General features: G+C 47.0%; 1 protein-coding gene across 1 annotated transcript in view; it reads left to right on the top strand.

Moving 5' to 3' along the window:
* Positions 1–22,557, top strand: part of TSPOAP1 (TSPO associated protein 1) — a 2,439,191-nt gene that overhangs the window by 942,332 nt on the left and 1,474,302 nt on the right. The window contains exon 7 of the mRNA XM_069226865.1: positions 1,036–1,125. Coding sequence (XP_069082966.1) covers positions 1,036–1,125 — 90 coding nt within the window. The remainder of the gene's footprint in view (positions 1–1,035; positions 1,126–22,557) is intronic.

The raw sequence follows: 22,557 nt of genomic DNA, 5'->3' as shown, positions 1-22,557 counted from the left end.
CAGCCACACAGAAAGTTGTTCCCTTCAGTGCCAAGGACTTCCATGATAATGTCTGCGTTTTGAGTCCCAAAAAAGGTTTGCCTTTAGCCAATTGTCATTTTTAGATTAATGAGGGCCCGACAGTCTTTTGAACAATAAAGGTACGTTTCTGTTATAATTTGGGCTTTCTTTATCTGTAAATGAAGCAACGAGTAGTACTCACAACGCGTGGCAGCGAGATCATCTCTGGAGAGACACACACGGTTGCACTGCTGCCAGAGAAAGGATATGCTTTTCCTGAGCCAGTTGTCTGCTGCTTTCGCCCACGAGGCAAACGTAAACCAACATTAGAGGAGACTGAGTATAGGTTAATGTTAAAAGAATTTATATAGGCATGTAGTGGTGTAAGCAAAGCTCACTGGGCTGCTACGCACACCAGAGGCCAGGGAGCTGCCAACGAATGAATGAGACCTTTTGTCGCCGTTTGCATAAGGCGCATTCTGATTGGTTGCCCCGTTCCCAGTGCTTCACTCCAGATGCTAATGTTAGTTTACTCTGAGGCTATCTTTCTCTGCCTGTGTCACCCTTTATCAGTAACTCTCGACTTTGCTATTTTTCCTGTTCTTGCTTTCTGTCACTTTTCTGATGTGTTTCTCCTTTACACATATTTCCCATTCTCCTATATGTTATTACATACTTTATCTCGAGATGTCTCATGAATTTGCAGATGTATTTTTTTTATCATGTGTTTACCTACCTTCATCTCAAATCGCTTCCTTTCTTTGACAGACCGCTCCTGATGCTCAGTGTTTCTCACTTTCGCATGTCACGTTTCATTCCAGTCTTTGCCATTTGTCCTCTCGTGGTTGTTGCAAAGTTTGTTTCCAGCCTCTTTTTCAGTCACGCTTCTGTTTTATGAACTCGCCTTTCTTTTCGCGCTTTTAATAAGTTTTCAATTGCTTACGCATACATGACTATAGTATAGTTTTTTCCATAGAATGCAATTTTTGGTGCACTCAACCACTCAGGCCTGTTTCCCTCCTGCTCCTTTTCCAGGAAACAATACTTAAAGAAGTGAAGAGTGAAAATGTCAAATTATTAGAGGAGAACTCTCGTCTCGGTGGGAGAGCTGCGCGGACACATAAGGTAAAATGTTATTATGACATGTTAGCTCTTTCGAATGAACTGATAAATGATCGCTACTGTGCACATTACGATTACTTTTAGCCGTTCTCATAACGTCGTCTCACTCTCTCTCTTCTTTGACTTTATTTATCATGAAAGCTATTATTGAAGACAGCATGACTATAGAAAGTATTTTTACTGTGTAACTAGAATATTGCTCTAAGTTCAGAATATTTATCATGTTCTTTGTTGAATGTATTTCTTACATACAACACCCCATTCACATACATATTGCGTACAAAATTAAATCCTTAGATATATGTAGGCGATTTATTGCCATTAATTCGCCCCACTTTTCCCTTAATATTACCTCTCATTTGCGTTATTGTTTTTGTAGTTTTCCTCTGATGTCATGCGCTTCGGTTACTAAGCCAATCCAGTCTGGACAATGAAAATAAAAGGGGCTTTAACTCTAGGTTGAAAATGGCCAAAGTATTACTTTTAAATATTCCTTGGAGTTATAGTGCCATATCTGTTAAAACCTGTAATCGTGTAAGCCCAGCCTTCATCTGTGTAATTTTCTGCACAGTTTTCACTAATGCTGAATTTGTTGATTGGAGAATGTATTATAGCTATACTCGTGAGCTATAGTGGAGTTAGTTTTCTCCCTTAAGTCCCCATAACATGCTTTCTGCGGAGCTGTATTTTCTCATATTAGTTAAATTGTGCTGTGGTAATACAATGGAATACGGCATACGCACCGTACTAAGAAATGTGTGAATCTGTGTCCTAGAGAAAATAAATATAAGGGCCAGTTTACTTTGCGTTTTTCAATAACAAACTCTCATATTGGGATTTTTTCCCCCTGTGTGCGCTCATTGGATGTGGCGCACACGCAGCAGCGCTCCATTGCCTTCACTGGCTCAGCAGTGGTGGCAGCTCTGCTTCCTGGTGAAAATCTCTAAAAATGTCCTCCGCCAGGGAAGCAAAGTATCTCTCTTCACTGACCCGGAAAGTATTCCTATTGGACTTTTCCGTAGGGTGAGTATTATTCTTTGAGGCGTTGATTGGCTAAGAGCTTTTTCCCGGGGTTTCTACTAGCAGTGTTTTTAATGTATGTCCAAACTGGAGTCATTTACCCTCTTGTAAAGCTTGGCAGTTGCTAGTGTGATGAATGTGCTATGGTTCCTTTTTTGACCTCTCTTATGTACTGCTTCATAGGAAGTTCTTCAGCCTATGGCTTAAACTTGGAGATGTATTTATTGTTTAGAGGGCTGTAGTCGATTTCATCAGTACAGGCTCTAGCCTGTGTGTAATGGTTACGTTTAGGTCAGTTTTGATTAAAAACATTTATTTTTGTTCTCATAAAAACTTTCCCACCGTTTGGCTAATCTGCATGGAACGTGGCAAAAACAGTTTGTTACAATGCTGCTCCAGAAAGAACACGGCTCAAAGAGTTGTAATAACTTTACATTTATTAATTTAAGTATATTACATCTTTGAAGACATCTCAGACAACCCACCGACTCCGGCACAGGTCAATTAAATTTTGAATACTAACAGTTTTTATTTAACTCAACTGGTTCTACTGTGGAGTTTTAGTATTCCCCAACGTGCTTCTACTTAAAGTGTGTCATTGTGTATATATAACACATCTCCCTCTCATAAACACAGCATACTTCAGCTTTTTACAACTTAACTTCTGTCTCATAAACATTCCTATGGAATTGTATAAATTATAGCCAATTAATTTCCCTACACTAGACTTCTGAAAACATTTACTTTAAAGTATAGTCTGTTAGATACAACAGAGTTTTGATATTCCTGTCTGAACTCCTTGTAAGGAAATGCCTCCTTGGCATGGTTACCCCCTGACTTTTTGCCTTTGCTGATGCTAAGTTATGATTTGAAAGTGTGCTGGGACCCTGCTAACCAGGCCCCAGCACCAGTGTTCTTTCCCTAAACTGTACCTTTGTCTCCACAATTGGCACAACCCTGGCACTCAGGTAAGTCCCTTGAACTGGTACCCCTGGTACCAAGGGCCCTGATGCCAGGGAAGGTCTCTTTGGGCTGCAGCATGTCTTATGCCACCCTGGGGACCCCTCACTCAGCACATGCACACTGCTTCACAGCTTGTGTGTGCTGGTGGAGAGAAAATTACTAAGTCGACATGGCACTCCCCTCAGAGTGCCATGCCAACCTCCCACTGCCTGTGGCATAGGTAAGTCACCCCTCTAGCAGGCCTTACAGCCCTAAGGCAGGGTGCACTATACCACAGGTGAGGGCATAGCTGCATGAGCAATATGTCCCTACAGTGTCTACGTCCATTCTTAGACATTGTAAGTGAAGTGTAGCCATATTAAGTATATGGCCTAGGAGTTTGTCATTATGAACTCCACAGCACCATAATGGCTTCACTGAATACTGGGAAGTTTGGTATCAAACCTCTCAGCACGATTAACCCACACAGATGCCAGTGGGGGATTTATTGAAAAATGTACAGAGAGGGCATCTTAGAAATGCCCCCTGTATGTTAGTCCATCTGCTAATGTAAGACTAACTGGTCTGTGCCAGCCTGCCACTTTCAGACAAGTTTCTGACGACATGGGGTGAGTGCCTTTGTGCACTCTGTGGTCAGAAACAAAACCTGTCCTAGGTGTAGGTGCTTCACACCTCCCCCTGCAGGAACTTTAATATCTGGTGGTGAGCCTCAAAGGCTCAAGCCTCGGATTACAGAGCCCCCGGGGTACTCGAGCTAGTCGAGATGTCTGCGACTCCCCCCACACCCCCAAACACAGCCCCACTTTTGGCAGCAAGTCCAGCGGGAAAATTAGGGAAACGGGGAGGAGTGACCACCTCAGCAAGGACCAGCCCTAAGGTGTCCAGAGCTGAGGTGACCCTCTCCCTGCAGAATCCTCCCATCTTGGTTTGGAGGATAGGGACCAGTAAGGATAGGAATGTGCCCCCCTACCCAAAGGGAAAGGGAGGGGGCACAAGGAGGGTGTAGCCACCCTCAGGAACAGTAGCCATTGGCTACTGCCCCCTGACTCTAACACGCCCCTAAATTTAGAATTTAAGGGCCTTCTTGAACCCAGCTCACCAGATTCCTGGCGTTCTACCAAGAAGAAGAAGGACTGCTAAGTTAAAGTCCCAGCAGAGAAGGAGGAGGAAGACGACAACTGCTTTTGCACCAGCCCTACCAGCCTTTCTCCTGCTTCAAAGAACCTGCAAAAAGTCCAGCGGGCCCAGTAACCTCTGCCAACTTCAGAGGACTGCCCTGCACCCAAAAGGACCAAGAACTCCAGAAGACAGCGGCTCTGTCCTAAAGAAACTTTCTACTCCGGATGCGTGAGTCCTGACCCCTGTGCCCCTGACACCCACGGCCTGTGTCGAGGTGGTCCACCCAGCAAGAAAGGGTCCCCAGGATGTTGGGAACAAGAGCCCATCCTGGATTGACACCTCCAAGCCCCCACAACGACACCTGCTGAGAGACTAAGAAGAAATCTGACGACTAAAGGACACTCTGCACCCTCAGCCCCCCCGGCTTGGAGAACCTGACCCACGGTGCAGCAACGACCAGCCGGCGGCCCTCTGTCCTGCCCGACCTCTCGGTGACCCCTGGGGGTCTCCCCATTGATCTGCATTGGAAACCCAACGTCCTGTTTCCACCCTGCACCCGGCTGCCTCTGTGCCGCTGAGGGTGTGTGTTTGGTGCCTACTTGTGGCCCCTCCAGTGCTCTCCTAATCCCCCCTGGTCTGCCCTCTGAGTCGCAGGTAGTTAGCTGCTGGCTGACTGGATTCCCAGTACCCCCTATCTCCATAGGAGACCACGTTCACTGGGCACCCGACCTGTCCCGTGTTGCAGGTGGTGGGTGTCTGGAGTTACCTTGAACCCCCAATGGCGGACTGCCTAAAACCCAGAGATAAGAACTGTAAGTCGTGTACTTACCTGTTAGACTGGTCAATCATTTCTTCCCAGGGAACTGTTGAAAATTGCAGTGTCCTCTTTTAAAATAGATTTTTGCTATTTTAAAGAAAACTGTATACATTGTTGATCTCATTCAAAGTTCTAAATATAACTGTGCAAAGTACCTTACATGTTATGTTATTACCTGCAAACTGAATCTTGTGGTTCTAGAAATAAATTAACAAAAGATATATTTCTATATAAACCCCTATTGGTCTGGAGTTAAGTCATTAAGTGTGTTTCTCCTACTACTTGTGTGAGTACAACAAATGCTTAACACTACCCTCTGATAAGCCTAACTGCTCGACCACACTATCACAAATAGAGCATTAGTATTATCTATTAATGCCTCTGTCAAGTCTCTGGGGAAACCCCTGGATTCGCTGCACACTATCTCTCATTTTGATATAGTATATACAGAGCCAGCTTCCTACATGCCCCTATTCCTACCTCAGAAGCATCTATTTTTACAATAAACTGCTTTGAATAATCAGGGCTTCTTAGTGTAGGAGCAGAGCGCATGGGCTTTTTGAGGTCATCAAAATCTTTTTGGCAGCTAGGTGTCCAGAAAACTGTCTTGGGCATCTGTTTTGATGTGAGGTCATTTCAGGGGTTTACAATGGAGCCATAATTCTTAATGAACCTCCGATAGTATCATGTCAGTCCTAGGAGAGCTGTGACTTGGGTCTGAGTGATAGGAGCAGTCCAATTTAGAATTGTAAGTTTTTCCCCTTAGTGGTTGGTTCTGGACTTCACCTACCAGTTGGCCTAGATAACCCCCTTTCCCTGCCCTATCTGGCACATTGATGCCTTGATAGTGGAGCCTGCTTTTTGCCGAGCCTCCAGTACATTCACAAGGGGGACCAGGTGATCCTCCCACGTGGAGGTAAACACCGCTATATCATCTAGATAAGCTGCACTGAAGCTTTCCAGAGAACTTTGTTTACCAACCTCTGGAATGTGGCAGGTGCATTCATTAATCCAAAGTGTATCACTGGGAAGTGATACCCACTAGAAGTGGAGAATGCTGGTTTGGCATCCTCTGATAACTTGATCAGCCAGCAGTCAGATCAAAGGTGCTTAGATACTTCGCAGAAGCCATTGTATCTATTAGCTCATCTGCCCTAGGGATATGATGAGTGTAGGAAGTTGGTTCTGTATATACTATCTCAAAGTGAGAGATAGTGTACACAGAGTCCAAGGGTTCCCCTTACAGGTTGATAGTGTCAAAATTAGATAATTCTAATGCTCTATTTTGTGGTAGTGTGGTCGAGCAGTAGGCTTATCAGAGTGTAGTGTTAAGCAGTTGTTGAACACACACAGACAATAAATGAGGAACACACCCTCAAAGACTTAACTCCAAGCCAATAGTTTTTATGTAGAAAATATATTTTCTTAATTTAATTTAGAACCAGAAGATTCAAGATTTGAAGTAAATACATAAAATGCAAGGTACACCACACAGGTAAGTAAGAAACTTTGAATTAGAGCAGTAGCACACACAGTATAGGTTAAAATGGCAATAAGCTATTTTAAAAGTGGACACTGCAACAATCAACAGTTGCTGGAGGAGGTAAGTACGGTTAAGTTTCTGAGGTAAGTAAAACACTTACAAGTTCAGTTTCCTGGGCATAGGCAGCCCACCGCTGGGGGTTCAAGGCAACCCCAAAGTCACCGCACCAGCAACACAGGACCGGTCAGGTGCAAAGGTCAAAAGAGGGCCCAAAACACATAGGCACCTATGTAGAACAGGATTGCTCTGGTTCCAGTCTGCCAGCAGGTAAGTACCTGCGTCTTCAGGGGGCAGACCAGGGGAGCACTAGTGGGGACACAAACAGGCACACAAAACACACCCTCAGCGGCACAGGGGTGTCCGGGTGCAGTGTGCAAAGTTGGGTACGGGTTTGCTTTTTAAAGCAATGGAGGGACCCGGGCGTCACTTAGGCGATGCAGGCAGGGCACACGGGGGCTTCTCAGGCCAGCCACCGAATGGGCTAGGCAGAGGATCGCCTGATGGTCACTCCTGCACTGCAGTTTGGTTCCTTTTAGTCCTGGGCGCTGCGGGTGCAGTGCTTGGTCTAGGCGTCAGGTTCTTTGTTCCAGGCAGTTGCGGTCAGGGGGAACCTCTGGATCCTCTCTGCAGACATCGCTTTGGGGGTGCAGGGGGGTCGTCTGAGGTTACTCACAAGGTCGTAGTCGCCTGGGAGTCCTCTCTGCAGTGTTGGTTCTCTGGAGCTCGAGCCGGGGGGACGGGTGCAGAGGGTGAAGTCTCACGCTTCAGGCGTGAGAAGTTGCTGTTGGTGAACAGTGCTGCTGTTCTCAGGAGTTTCTTGGTCCTTCGGTTCAGGCCAGTCCTCTGAGGCTTCAGAGGTCGCTGGTCCCTGTCAGATGTGTTGCTGTGCAGGATCTTTGAGTCTGGAGACAGGCCGGTAGGGGTGGGGCCAAGTCAGTACTCGTTTCCATCGTCTCTGCAGGGTTTTCAGGTCAGCAGTCCTTCTTTGTGTAGGTTGCAGGAATCTGATTTCCTGGGTTCTGGGTCTCCCCTAAATACTAGATTTAGGGGTGTGTTTAGGTCAGGAGGGCTGTAGCCAATGGCTACTGTCCTGGAGGGCGGCTACACCCTCTTTGTGCCTCCTCCCTGAGGGGAGGGGGGCACATCCCTAATCCTATTTGGGGAATCCTCCAAACTCAAGATGGAGGATTTCTAAAGGCAGGGGTCACCTCAGCTTAGAACACCTTAGGGGCTGTCCTGACTGGTGGGTGACTCCTCCTGGTGTTCCTCAATATCTCCTCCAGCCTTGCCGCCAAATGTGGGGACAGTGGCCGGAGGGGCGGGCATCTCCACTAGCTCGGATGCCCTGGGGTGCTTTAACAAAAGGCATGAGCCTTTGAGGCTCACCGCCAAGTGTTACAGTTCCTGCAGGGGGAAGTGAGAGGCACTTCCACCTAGTACAGGCTTTGTTCCTGGCCATAGAGTGACAAAGGCACTCTCCCCATGTGGCCAGAAACTCGTCTGGTTGTGTAAGACTGGCAGAAACTGGTCAGCCTAGCATTAGGAGTCGGACTGATATTCAGGGGGCATCTCTGCGATGCCCTCTGGGTGCATTTCACAATAAATCTCACACTGGCATCAGTGTGCATTTATTGTGCTGAGAAGTTTGATACCAAACTTCCCAGATTTCAGTGTAGCCATTATGGAACTGTGGAGTTCGTGTTTGTAGGAGGCTGGCCTGGCTTATAGTGGGTACCTGATGGTTCCTACACCTAGTGCCAGGTCCAGTTATCCCTTATTAGTAGATCATTAGTGTTCTAGCAGCTTAGGCTGCTAGAGGTAGCTATAGCAGAGCAGCTTACGCTGAACTAGGAGACATGCAAAGCTCCTACTATACCACTTATATAGCACTATATCATAAGAATCACAATACTCAGAATTACTAAAAATAAAGGTTTATTTTAGTGACAGTGTGCCAAAAATATCTCAGAGGATATACTCCCTTAGGAGGTAAGTAAAATACACAAAATATACACACAAACCAAAATCAGGTAAGTAAACAGTTGGAAAAGTAGTGCAAACACTGTAGAATACAATATGATGCAATAGGCTTATGGGCAACACAAACCATATACTAAGAAAGTGGAATGCGAACCTCTTAGGGACCCCTGGCCTAGTGTCGTGTTTAAAGGGTCGAGGGAGTGTAAGAAAACACCAAGGGTGTCCAAGATACCCCACCCCAAGACCCTGAAAAGTAGGAGTAAAGTGATACTACTTCCCCAGAAACACTCTAAAGTCGTGATAGGAGATTCTGCAAAGACCACAACAGACTGCAAAGCGCTGAAGACGGATTCCTGGACCTGAGGACCTGCGAAGGAAGGGGACCAAGTCCAAGAGTCACGAAAGTGTCCGGGGCAGGAGCCCACTAGCACCTGGATGAAGGTGCGAAATGGCTGCCTCCGGATGGAAGAAGCTGAAGATTCTGCAACAACGAAAGGTGCCAAGAACTTCTCCTTTGTGCAGAAGATGTCCCACGAAGTGCTGGAGGATGCAGAGCTGTTTCTTTGGAGAAAGACCGCAAACAAGGCTTGCTAGCTGCAAAGGTCGCGGTTGAAGAAAAAGGGTGCTGCCCGGGCCCAGGAAGCACCAGGAGGTCGCCACTTGGAAGAGGAGACAGAGGGGTCCCTCAGCAACACAGAGAGCCCACGCACAAGAAGGCAGCACCCGCCGAAGTACTTCAACACGGATTCAAGAAAACTGAGCACAGCACTCGTCTCAACACTACAAAAGAGGGTCTCACGAAGCCGGTGGTCAACTCAGCGAGTTGAGCAGTGCAGGACGGAGTGCTGGGGACCTGGGCTAGGCTGTGCAAGTAGGATTCCTTGCAAAAGTGCACAGAAGCCCTAGCAGCTGCATTTCATGCAGTAGACAGGATTACTGTCTGGTGAGGGGAGGCGAGGACTTACCTCCTCCAAATTTGGACATTTGGATCACTGGACAGTCTGGGTCCACCACCTGTGTCCCAGGGGCCATGCTCATCAGGATGGGAGGGGTCCCAGAGTACCAGTGACGCTGAAGTTTGGTGCCTGCTAGAGCAGGGGAAAGATTCCGTCGACCCACAGGAGATTTCGTATTGGCTTCCAGTGCAGGGTGAAGGCAGACAGCCCCCAGAGCATGCACCAATAGGAAACAGTCGAGAAAGCCGGCAGGATTAGGCGCTACAATGTCGCTGGTAGTCTTCTTGATACTTTATTGCAGTTTTGCAGGCGTCCTGGAGCAATCAGCGGTCGATCCTTGGCAGAAGTCCAAGAGGGAGATGCAGAGGAACTCTGGTGAATTCTTGCATGTCGTTATCTGAGGAAAAGTCCACTGGAGAGACCCTAAATAGCCCTCAGAGGAGGATTGGCAACCTAGTCAGGTAAGCTCCTATCAGGAGGGGTCTCTGACGTCACCTGCTGGCACTGGCCACTCAGAGGCCTCCACTGTGCCCTCACACCTCTGGATTCAAAATGGCAGAGGTCTGGGACACACTGGAGGAGCACTGGACACCACCCATGGGGTGGTGATGGACAGGGGAGTGGTCACTCCCCTTTCCTTTGTCCAGTTTCGCGCCAGAGCAGGGACTGGGGGTTCCCTGAACTGGTGTAGACTTGCTTATGCAAGGAGGGCACCATCTGTGCCCATCAAAGCATTTCCAGAGGCTGGGGGAGGCTACTCCTCCCCAGCCCTTAACACCTATTTCCAAAGGGAGAGAGTGTAACACCCTCTCTCAGAGGAAATTCTTTGTTCTGCCTTCATGGAAGTGGGCTGCCCAGACCCCAGGAGGGCAGAACCCTGTCTTTGGGTAGGCAGCAGCAGTAGCTGCAGAGAAAATCCCAGAGTGCTGGTTTGGCAGTACCGGGGTCCATAGTGGAGCCCCAGGGATGCATGGGATTGGCACCCCAATACCATATTTGGCATGGGGGGGACAATTCCATTATCTTAGACATGTCACATGGCCATATTCGGAGTTACCATTGTGAAGCTACATATAGGTATTGACCTATATGTAGGGCACGCGTGTAATGGTGTGCCCACACTCACCAGGTCCGGAGAAATTGCCCTGAACTATGTGGGGGCACCTTGGCTAGTGCCAGGGTGCCCTCACACTTAGTAACTTTGCACCTAACCTTCACTAAGTGGGGGTTAGACATATAGGTGACTTATAAGTTACTTAAGTGCAGTGTAAAATGGCTGTGAAATAACGTGTGCGTTATTTCACTCAGGCTGCAGTGGCAGTCCTGTGTAAGATTTGTCTGAGCTCTCTATGGGTGGCAAAAGAAATGCTGCAGCCCACAGGGATCTCCTGGAACCCTAGTACCCTCGGTACCTAGGTACCATATACTAGGGAATTATAAGGGTGTTCCAGTGTGCCAATTAGAATTGGTGAAAATGGTCACTAGCCTATAGTGACAATTTTAAAGGCAGAGAGAGCATAAGCACTGAGGTTCTGGTTAGTAGAGCCTCAGTGACACAGTAAGTCACTACACAGATACATACATTCAGTCCCCAAACTGTGAGCACTGGGGTCCTGGCTAGCAGGATCCCAGTGAGACCGGTAAACAAAAACGTACATACATGTGAAAAATGGGGGTAACATGCCAGGCAAGATGTTACTTTCCTACAGTGTTTGACAAACTCCCAGCCCATATATTCTTTATGGCTACCCTGCACTTACAGTGTCTAAGGTTTTGCTTAGACACTGTAGGGGCATAGTGCTCATGCACCTATGCCCTCACCTGTGGTATAGTGCACCCTGCCTTAGGGTTGGAAGGCCTGCTAGAGGGGTGACTTACCTATGCCATAGGTAGAGTGAGGTGGGCATGGCACTCTGAGGGGAGTGCCATGTCGACTTAGTCATTTTCTCCCCACCAGCACACACAAGCTCTGAGGCAGTGTGCATGTGCTGAGTGAGGGGTCCCTAGGGTGGCATAAGACATGCTGCAGCCCTTAGAGACCTTCCCCGGCATCAGGGCCCTTGGTTCCAGGGGTACCATTTACAAGGGACTTATCTGGGTGCCAGGCCCGCGCCAATTGTGGGAACAAAGGTATAGTTTAGGGAAAGAACACTGGTGCTGGGGCCTGGTTAGTAGGGTCCCAGCATGCTTTCAATAATAACTGGCATCAACAAAAGGCAAAAAGTCAGGGGGTAACCATGCCAAGGTAACTTTGGGGTTGCCTTGAACCCCCAACAGTGGGCTACCTTGGACCCAACTTTGAACCCTGTAAGTGTTTTACTTACCTGTGAACTTAACCTTTACTTACCTCCCCCAGGAACTGTTGATTTTTTCACTGTGTCCACTTTCAAAATAGCTTATTGCCATTTTTGCCAAAACTGTACATGCTTTTGTGATTATTCAAAGTTCCTAAGATACCTGAGTGAAATACCTTTCATTTAAAGTATTGTTTGTAAATCTTGAACCTGTGGTTCTTAAAAATAAACTAAGAAAATATATTTCTCTCGTAAGGGATTTCCATGTATAGTCATAAGCACTGAATAGTTCTGCGCGCCTGCGGGGACCCCGGAGCACTGGTGTGAAGTATATTCTTAAGTGCAAATTCCAACCCTTTGAAAAAAGGTTTGTCAAAAAACACTTAAGAATAACACTGTGCAGCCTATGTGAACAGCTACACAGGCCAAATTGGTAAAAGAAAAAACAGTTATAGTGTAAATTCACGTTTAAACATCTATTTATTTTATAAATATATTAACAAATACATTCTCATATTTTATTTACACCTCTCATGAGAATAAAACAATGCAGGGCAGTGTAGCCCATAGGCTGCCATTATACAGAATGAAAATAGAGCTGTGCCTTTAAGAAAGTAAAGTCTTCCTGTTTCCCATCATGCACAGCAAAAGGCAGTTGCCTCAGTTCTTTTTTCCGGCTCCTTCTGACAGGACCCTGAAGCATTGAGCTCTACCTCACAAAGTTTTTTGTGACAGAAATTCATTTAAAATCTTTTTGAATTTCAATTTCACTCAACGTTTTTAACATTGAGTGATCATTTCCTACTAGTTTCTGTTAAATTCTGACAGAATTTTGAGGTTTTTCTAGTTTAGAAATGTTTTCACTTTTTGACAAATGTCCTTCTTGTGGCAGAAAAAAGGCTAAAACAGATCCACATAGGGTCTGCATAATTTGTCTTCCATCCAGCCACAAACCAGAGTTGTGTGACATCTGTAAAACCTTCTCCAGAAGAACTCTTCGTGATAGGGAGAAAATCCGACTTCAGGCGAGAGAGGACAGAAGAAAAAGTGGCCATTCCACCACAGAGCGAGGAGAAGGTCAGGCTTCTACCAGGGCTCAATCTGTTTCCTCTATAACTCCTACCAGACCTGCTGAAAAACGGCACAGGTCTCCGATGACGTCGAGGATGTCGAAACAGAACGGCGCCAACATGTTCGCCGTCGAGGAGTGGTTCGCCCGCGAGGAAAATACATCGATTGCCGTCGACAACCATTTCGCCGTCGGGACGACGTAGACACCCGACGTCGAAAGGATCTGGGTCGCCGTCGACACGGCGAGGACGTTCCACGTCGAGGAGATCCGAGTCAGGCTCGCCGTCGACACGGCGAGGACGATCGACGTTGAGAGAGAGTACTCGCCGTCGGAGACGTTCGCCGTCACCACAACGACGTCGAGGGTCGTCGTCGAGAGGTTCTCCACGGCGAGAGGAATCGACGTCCAGAGGTCGCCGTCACCGCTCTTCGACGTCGAGGAGTGTGTCGACGTCGAGACGACAATCAAAGAGGCCTAGAAGGGTTTATACAACATCGGAATCCTCGGCCTCACTTATCCTGCTTCCAGCGTCTCCACAGCTCTCGCCTCGGCAGTCGCCGTTGTCGCAGACACCGGTAACACCTACGGCTCCTCTTCCTGCTCCTCCTTCAGAGTCTGTTCCGAGGACTCCAACGCGATCTGTAAGGCGTTCTGGACATTCTTCTAGACGTTCTTCTTCCTCTCGGCACCATCGTCATGAATCACGACAGAGATCTCAGCATTCACATCATAGACATTCTTCGTCTACACAGGACTACTCTCCAACCCTATCGGACTCACCGTCCCCCATAGATGATGTGAATACATTCCAGGAGGTCTTAGTGCGAGGGGCAACCAAACTGAATATCCCGCTGGCGGTGCCGGCTCCATCGACGTCAGTAATCTTCGAGACCTTGCATCACAGGACATCTTCAAGACCTTTGCTTCCACTGGTTCCGGGTCTTATTGAACCGGCAATGGACATTTTTCTTACACCGGCTGCAACAAAGTCTGCTCCTTCCAGACTTATTAAAAAATACCGTCCACCAGAACAAGATCCTCTATTCTTGAGGTCGGACCGAGTACCGGTCTCGGTGGTTATAGTGGCAGCAAAGAAATTGCATTCTACGTCACCGTCTTCCTCTTCACCTTCAGATAAAGAGAGCAGAAAGATCGATGCTGCAGGAAGAAAAGTATGCTCTACTGCATCCATCACCATGAAAGCAGCCAGTGCCACTGCTCGATTAGGGAGATATGATCGAGCCCTCTGGGACTCTGTACTGCAGTTTGCGGAGCATCTTCCTAAGGACAAAAGGGAAGATTTCCTGGATGTCATGTGCGAGGGAGCTATGGTTTCTAACCAAGTTATAAGTGCTGCGGCGGATTCTTCAATACTATCCGCACATAACTATGCTCACGGAATAGCGCTCAGGAGACATGCATGGCTGCGACTTACATCGCTTAAACCTGAAGCACAGCAGAGAATACAAAATTTACCTTTCTCAGGCTCCACTTTGTTCGGCTCTCATGCCGATGACGAGATGGCCAGAATGAAGTCTGAGCTGGATACCCTGAAAGCAGTAGGCATGGAACGACCTAAAGAACAGCGAAAGGTATTCCGCCCATATCAACGAAGACTGTTCACCCACAGGTATCAGACTCCACATTGGATGTCTTCACGTCCACAGCAACAGCAGCAGCATCATAGGGGTTTCTCCACACAACGAAGGTCGACAAGGGGTCGTTCAACACCTCAAACTCAGGCAACTCGACAGGCTCCCGCGTCTAAGCCCTGAATCTTCGCTTACCCCTCCTCCGTTATCCACTCCGGTAGAGGGAAGTATCTCAAATCATCTGGACGAGTGGCTACGCATCACAACAGACGCCTGGGTATTGAATATTGTGAGACATGGTTACGTTCTCAGATTCACCAGTCCTCCACCATCTGTTCCACCCAAAACAACCAGCTGACACCTCGAAGCTCTTCAGTTAGAAGTCACCATTCTATTACAAAAAAGAGCCATAGAACCCGTCCCGATCAGCCAACAAGGGAAGGGGATTTATTCGAGGTATTTCCTTGTGCCCAAAAAAGACAAGCAAGAGTTTCGTCCCATTTTAGATCTAAGGACAGCAAACAAGTGGATTCGCAAAGAGAAATTCAGGATGCTATCCTTGCACCAAATTTACCCACATCTTCGTCAGGGCGACTGGCTCTGTGCAATAGACCTTTGCGACGCTTACTTTCATATTCCGGTGACCAAGAAACATCGAAAATTCCTAAGGGTCACCGTCGGGAAAACGTCATTACCAATTTGCGGTTCTGCCCTTCGGCCTCAAATCAGCGCAGATAACTTTTTCCAAATGCATGGTGGTGGTAGCCGCCCACTTGAGGAAACATCGAATATTTGTCTACCCCTATCTAGACGATTGGCTCATAAAGGCCTCCAGTTATCTAGAGGCACGACAACATTTCAAATGGACTCTACAGCTGTTGCAGAAGCTAGGTCTTCAAGTAAATCTCCTGAAATCCACAGCAACACCTGTTCAGAGGTTGCATTACTTAGGGGCCATTATAGATACCAATCTAGGAAAGGTGTTTCCTTCGGAGGAACGACGATTATTGATTCTCCAAAAGTGCAAACAACTGCAAGAGACTCCACAGACCACTGCAAGAGTAATAGCTTCTCTACTGGGTTCGATGGCGTCTTGTATCTATCTCGTTCCCAATGCTCGCCTCCATATGAGACCATTACAGGAAAACCTGGAGGATCAATGGAGTCAACTAATGAATGAATGGGAGAGCAAAGTCCTCCTTTCTCCCCACGCCCTACAGTCCCTCAAGTGGTGGTGTCTACCCGACAATCTCTTGGTGGGGATTCCGTTCCAACATCGGCGTCCAGCTCAAACCATCGTAACAGATGCGTCACTGCTCGCATGGGGAGCGCACATGGAACATCTTCGAGTCCAAGGCAAGTGGTCACAGAAAGAGAGTCTCTGTCATATCAACCTGCTGGAGCTTCGCGCAGTCCACCTTGCGCTCAAAGCTTTCCTTCCCTCTCTGAGAGCGGAAAACTCTCCTTCTCCACACGGACAACGTGGCCACTATGTACTACGTAAACAAACAAGGAGGCACCAGGTCCAGGATTTTATCCAGAGAGGCTCAGACAATCTGGCATTGGCTTCTAGCCAGGAACATGTCGCTAGTAGCAACTCACCTGCCTGGCATCCAGAATGTTCAAGCGGATGCTCTCAGCCGCGTTATGGACGAGAACCACGAGTGGGTTCTACACGATGACGTCGTTCATTCCATTTTCGCACTATGGGGTACCCCCTCTATAGATCTATTCGCAACCCCAGAAAACAAAAAATGCCAAAACTTCACCTCCAGATATTACCATCCAGGGACACTGGGGAATGCCCTGTGGATAAGCTGGTCAGGAGCATTTCTTTACGCCTTTCCGCTGCTTCCCCTGATTCCGGCGGTCCTCCAGAAGTTATCCAATGCTCTGTCCAAAATGATCCTGATTGCTCCGGAATGGCCACGCCAATGGTGGTTCCCAGACCTTCTTCACCGGTCACTCAAACCACACAGCAGGCTCCCTTATCGTCCGGACCTGCTCACGAAGTTCAGAGGGCAGATATCCCATCCCAACCTCTCATCGTTGAGTTTGGCAGCATGGCTCCTGAGCTAGTGCAATATGGACACTTGAACTTACCTCAGGATTGTATGGAAATCCTGAAAGAAGCAAAGCGCCCTTCCACACGATCCACTTATGCAAGCAAGTGGAAGAGATTCTGCGTGTGGTGCTTAGACAACAACATTGACCCGATATCCTGCGGAGAGGAGTCTATTCTGCCATACTTGCTAAGTTTGGCAAAATCGGGCTTACAATTGTCATCAATAAAGGTACATTTGGCGGCTCTAACAGCATACAGAAAGAGCCCCTGACAAACTTCCTTTTTTCGAATCCCAGTTATTAAGGACTTCCTGGAGGGTTTAAAAAAGGTTTTTCCTCCCATTAGAAGACCATCTCCTCCATGGGAACTGAATGTTGTCCTATCGCGTCTGATGCTACCTCCATTCGAGCCAATACATAAAGCATCACTTCTGCATCTCACATGGAAAACTGCTTTTCTAGTGGCAATCACTTCAGCGCGTAGGATCAGCGAAATCCAGGCCCTTTGCGCTCAAGAACCCTACACGGTTTTTCATTCTGCGAAAGTGGTAAGGAGAACTCATCCAAAATTTTTACCTAAGGTAGTCTCCGACTTCCATGTGAACCAAACAATTTCATTACCGACTTTCTTTCAAAATCCAACTACTCCTGCTGAGAGAACTCTGCACTCTCTGGATGTAAAGAGAGTCTTGAAATTTTACTTGGACAGGACAAAAAGCTTACGGAAATCACAACAGCTTTTTATTAACTATGGCCCAGTTAGAACAGGGTTGGGCACGTCTAAACAATCTTTATCCAGGTGGATTGTTTCATGTATAATGTTATGTTATCAGTTAGCAAACAAATCCCTTGGTGGTAGGCCAAAAGCCCACTCTACTAGAGGGAAGGCAGCTACTGCAGCCTTGATGAGAAATGTCCGTTTGGCAGAAATATGCAAGGCTGCCACTTGGAAGTCGGTCCATACCTTTACTAAGCATTACTGCCTTGACACAGACGCTAGGGCAGATGCGCAGGTTGGACAGGCCTTGCTCAAGAATTTATTTGCATGATTCATGTTTTCTCAGTATTCTTCTGTCTACTCCACCGCGGTTATGGGGATGGGCTTGCTACTCTATTCAGTGCTTATGACTATACATGGAAATCCCCTACGAGAGAAGGAATGGTTTCTTACCTGTAACTCCAGTTCTCTCTTCTAGGGGTATTTCCATGATAGTCATAAGCAACCCTCCTCCCCGGTGGAGTTGACATAGAACATGAATATTATCGAGGTTGGTACTCCAACAAATGTTTTGTTTCTTCATGTCAGGTTACAAGCCTCCAAAAAAGAACTGAGGCAACTGCCTTTTGCTGTGCATGATGGGAAACAGGAAGACTTTACTTTCTTAAAGGCACAGCTCTATTTTCATTCTGTATAATGGCAGCCTATGGGCTACACTGCCCTGCATTGTTTTATTCTCATGAGAGGTGTAAATAAAATATGAGAATGTATTTGTTAATATATTTATAAAATAAATAGATGTTTAAACGTGAATTTACACTATAACTGTTTTTTCTTTTAACAATTTGGCCTGTGTAGCTGTTCACATAGGCTGCACAGTGTTATTCTTAAGTGTTTTTTGACAAACCTTTTTTCAAAGGGTTGGTATTTGCACTTAAGAATATACTTCACACCAGTGCTCCGGGGTCCCCGCAGGCACGCGGAACTATTCAGTGCTTATGACTATCATGGAAATACCCCTACGAGAGAACTGGAGTTACAGGTAAGAAACCATTCCTTTTCTATATAATAACATATTGGCCTGGAATTTGCCTTTGAGTGTGTGTTCCACATTTATTGCCTGTGTGTGTACAACAAATGCTTAACACTACCCTCTGATAAGCCTACTGCTCGACCACACTACCACAAAATAGAACATTAGAATTATCTTTTTTTGCCACTATCTTACCTTTAAGGGAACCCTTGGACTCTGTGCACACTATTTCTTACTTTGAAATAGTAAATACAGAGCCAACATCCTACATTGGTGGATCAGCGGTGGGGTACAAGACTTTGCCGGTGGGTTACAAGACTTTGCATTTGCTGGACTACTCAGCCAATACCTGTTCACACGACTAAATTCCCAAAATTGTCATTAGAAACTGATTTTTGAAATTTGAGCTATTTTTCTAAATTTTTAAAAGTCCTGCTAGGGCCTTGTGTTAGTCCCTGTTAGCATTTCTTTTAGAGTTTAAAAGTTTTTGTAAACATTTGGATTAAGTTCTAGAGATAGTTGTAGATTCTTATAAAGTACCCCAACTTTTAGAGAAATAATGTCTGCTGCAGAAGAAACAGTGATGGAGCTCAACCTTACCTACACCTTAGGATGAACAGAGCTAAGGACTCTCTGCAGAATCAAGAAACTTAAAACTGGTTCAAACCCTACCAAAGTACAGCTCCAGGAGCTCTTGGCAGAGTTTGCTAGAGACAACCCCTCTGAAGACATCCTTACAGAGGAGGAAGCTAGTGATGTGGAGGACGATTTCCCCCCTCAAATCCTAGTTAAGGAGAACAGGGTTCCTCCAACCCTGACTCCACAAGTGATAGTCAGAGATGTTGCTTCTCTCACAGGAGAGTCCAACAGCTCTGGAAGCATTGAGGGCAGCCTCAATGAAGATGACCTCCTTTTAGCCAGGATGGACAAAAGATTGGCTTTGGAGAGAACTCCTATCCATAGAAAGGGAAAGACAAGAGATGGGCTTAGCTCCCATCAATGGTGGCAGCAATTTAAGTAGGGTCAGAGATACTCCTGACATGCTAAAAATCCCCAAAGGGATTGTATCAAAAAATGAAAATGGTGATGACATCACCAAATGGTTCACAGCTTTTGAGAGGGCTTGTGCAACCAGAAAAGTAAACAAATCTCACTGGGGTGCTCTCCTTTGTGAAATGTTCTCTGGAAAGTGTAGGGATAGACTCCTCACACTCTCTGGAAAAGATGCAGAATCCTATGACCTCATGAAGGCTACCCTGATTGAGGGCTTTGGATCCTTAACTGAGGAGTACAGGATTAGGTTCAGGGGGGCTCAGAAATCCTCGAGCCAGACCTGGGTTGATTTTGTTGACTTCTCAGTCAAAACACTGGATTGTTGGATTCATGGCAGTGGTGTAAATGATTATGATGGGCTGTACAATCTGTTTATGAAAGAACACCTTTTAATTAATGGGTTCAATGATAAACTGCATCAGCAACTGGTAGACCTAGGTCCAATTTCTCCCCAAGAATTGGGAAAGAAGGCAGACCATTGGGTCAAGGCTAGGGTGACCAAGACTTCCACAGGGGGTGACCAAAAGAAAGGGGTCACAAAGACTCCGCAGGGGAAGAGTGTTGAGACATCCAAGAGTAAAAGTAAAGAGTCTTCTGCAGGGCCCCAAAACTCTGCTCAGGAGGGAGGGTCCAAAGCCTCTTCACAATCCAATTTTGGCTACAAGGGTAAAAACTTTGATCCCAAAAAAGGCCTGGTGTCGTAGCTGTAATCAGCAGGGACACCAAACTGGAGACAAGGCCGGTCCCAAGAAAGGTTCCACTTCAACTACTACCCCAGTTAGCACTGGACTGGAATAGCCAGTCTCCAGGTGGGATCAACAGTGTGCCCAGAGCAAATCAGGGTTCACACTGAAGCTACATTAGTTTCTGAGGGCGGGGTGGACTTAGCTACACTGGCAGCCTGGCCCCCTAAAATGCAAAAATACAGGCAGCAACTCTTGATTAATGGGACTAGTGTAGAAGGCCTGAGGGATAAAGGTGCCAGTGTCACAATGGTGACAGACAAACTGGTTTCCCTAGGAGAATACCTGACTGAACAAACTTATCCAGTCACCCACGCTGACAATCAGACTAAAGTACATCCCATGGCTATGGTAACTTTAGAATGGGGAGGGGTCACTGGCCTGAAACAGGTGGTAGTCTTCTCTAATATCCCAGTAGACTGTTTGCTTGGAAATGACCTGGAGTCCTCAGCATGGGCTGAGCTAGACTCAAAGCCCATGCAGCCATGCTGCGTATCCCTGAACTGGTGTGTGTCAAGACAAGGGCACAGTGCAAGGCTCAGGGTGAAAAAGTGGTGTTGGAGCCTAGAATAATGGCCCAACCCTCCAAGAGAAAAGGAAAGAAGACTGAGGAACCAGCTTCAACACAGCAAAAGAAAAAGAACCTAGCTTCCCAGGAAGAAGTTCTGCCCTCTGAGGGAACTGAGCCCATGGAGTTGGAACCTTATCAGGTTGAACTCTTAGGCCCAGGGGGACCCACAAGGGAACAGCTGTGTAAGGGGCAAGAAACCTGTCCCTCTCTTGAAGGCCGTAGGCAGCAAGCTGCTGAAGACACCAAAGGAAAAATCAGTGGAACACATGGGGTCTATTGGGAAGATGGACTCCTTTACACTGAGGCAAGAGATCCCAAACCTGGTGCCACTAGGAGAGTGGCAGTGCCTCAGGAGTTTAGGGAGTTCATCCTGACTTTAGCTCATGATATTCCACTTGCTGGACATTTGGGACAAACCAAGACTTGGGAGAGGTTAGTCAACCATTTCTATTGGCCCAATATGTCCCAGAAAGTGAAGGAGTTTTGTGCCTCCTGTGCCACCTGTCAAGCCAGTGGTAAGACAGATGGCCATCCAAAGTCCCCCCTCATTCCACTTCCAGTGGTGGGGTTCCCCTTTGAAAGAGTGGGAGTGGACATAGTGGGTCCACTTGAACCTCCCACAGCCTCAGGGAATCAGTATATCCTAATAGTAGTGTATCATGCTACTAGATACCCTGAAGCAATTCCCCTTAGGTCCACTACTGCCCTTGCAGTAGCCAAAGCACTCATTGGTATCTTTCCCAGAGTGGGATTTCCTAAGGAGGTGGTTTCTGACCGAGGTACTAACTTCATGCCAGCATACCTTAAACACATGTGGAATGAGTGTGGGATGACTTACAAATTCTCCACACCATATCATCCAAAAACCAGTGGCCTTGTGGAAAGATTCAACAAGACATTAAAGGGCATGATCATGGGGCTCCCTGAAAAGCTCAAAAGGAGATGGGATGTCCTCTTGCCATGTCTGCTTTTCGCCTACAGAGAGGTGCCTCAGAGGGGAGTAGGGTTTTCCCCCTTTGAACTTTTGTTTGGCCATCCTGTAAGGGGACCACTAGCTCTTGTTAAAGAAGGCTGGGAGAGACCTCTCCATGAGCCTAGGCAAGATATAGTGGACTATGTACTAGGCCTACGTTCCAGGATGGCAGAGTACCTGGAAAAGGCAAGTAAAAACCTTAAGGCCATCCAACAACTCCAGAAGATGTGGTATGACCAAAAGGCTGCTATGGTTGAGTTTCAGCCAGGGCAGAAAGTCTGGGTTCTGAAGCCTGTGGCTCCCAGGGCACTTCAGGACAGATGGAGTGGCCCTTACCCAGTGCTAGAGAGAAAGAGTCAGGTCACCTACCTGGTAGACCTAGGCACTAACAGGACCCCCAAAAGGGTGATCCATGTGAACCGCCTTAAACTCTTTCATGACAGGGCAGATGTAAACCTGTTAATGGTTATAGATGAGGACCAGGAAGCTGAGAGTGAACCTCTCCCTGATCTCCTCTCTACTGACCCTAAAGATGGCTCAGTAGATGGAGTAATCTATTCAGACACCCTCTCTGGCCAACAGCAAGCTGACTGTAGGAAAGTCCTACAACAGTTTGCTGAGCTCTTTTTTCCTAACCCCTTGTCAGACACACCTGTGTACCCATGATGTGGACACAGACAGCATGCCTGTCAAAAACAACATTTTCAGACAGTCTGACCAAGTTAAGGAAAGCATCTAAGTGGAAGTCCACAAGATGCTGGAATTGGGAGTCATGGAGCACTCTGACAGCCCCTGGGCTAGCCCAGTGGTCTTAGTCCCCAAACCTCACACCAAGGATGGCAAGAGAGAGATGAGGTTTTGTGTGGACTACAGAGGAATTCTATATGTCACCAAGACAGATGCTCATCCCATTCCAAGGGCAGA

The sequence above is a fragment of the Pleurodeles waltl genome, chromosome 3_2 (genome assembly GCF_031143425.1).
Source record: "Pleurodeles waltl isolate 20211129_DDA chromosome 3_2, aPleWal1.hap1.20221129, whole genome shotgun sequence".
In the NCBI taxonomy this organism is placed as follows: domain Eukaryota; kingdom Metazoa; phylum Chordata; class Amphibia; order Caudata; family Salamandridae; genus Pleurodeles; species Pleurodeles waltl.
The sequence above is the reverse complement of the archived record's forward strand: the minus strand, read 5'-3'. Positions and strand labels throughout refer to the sequence as shown.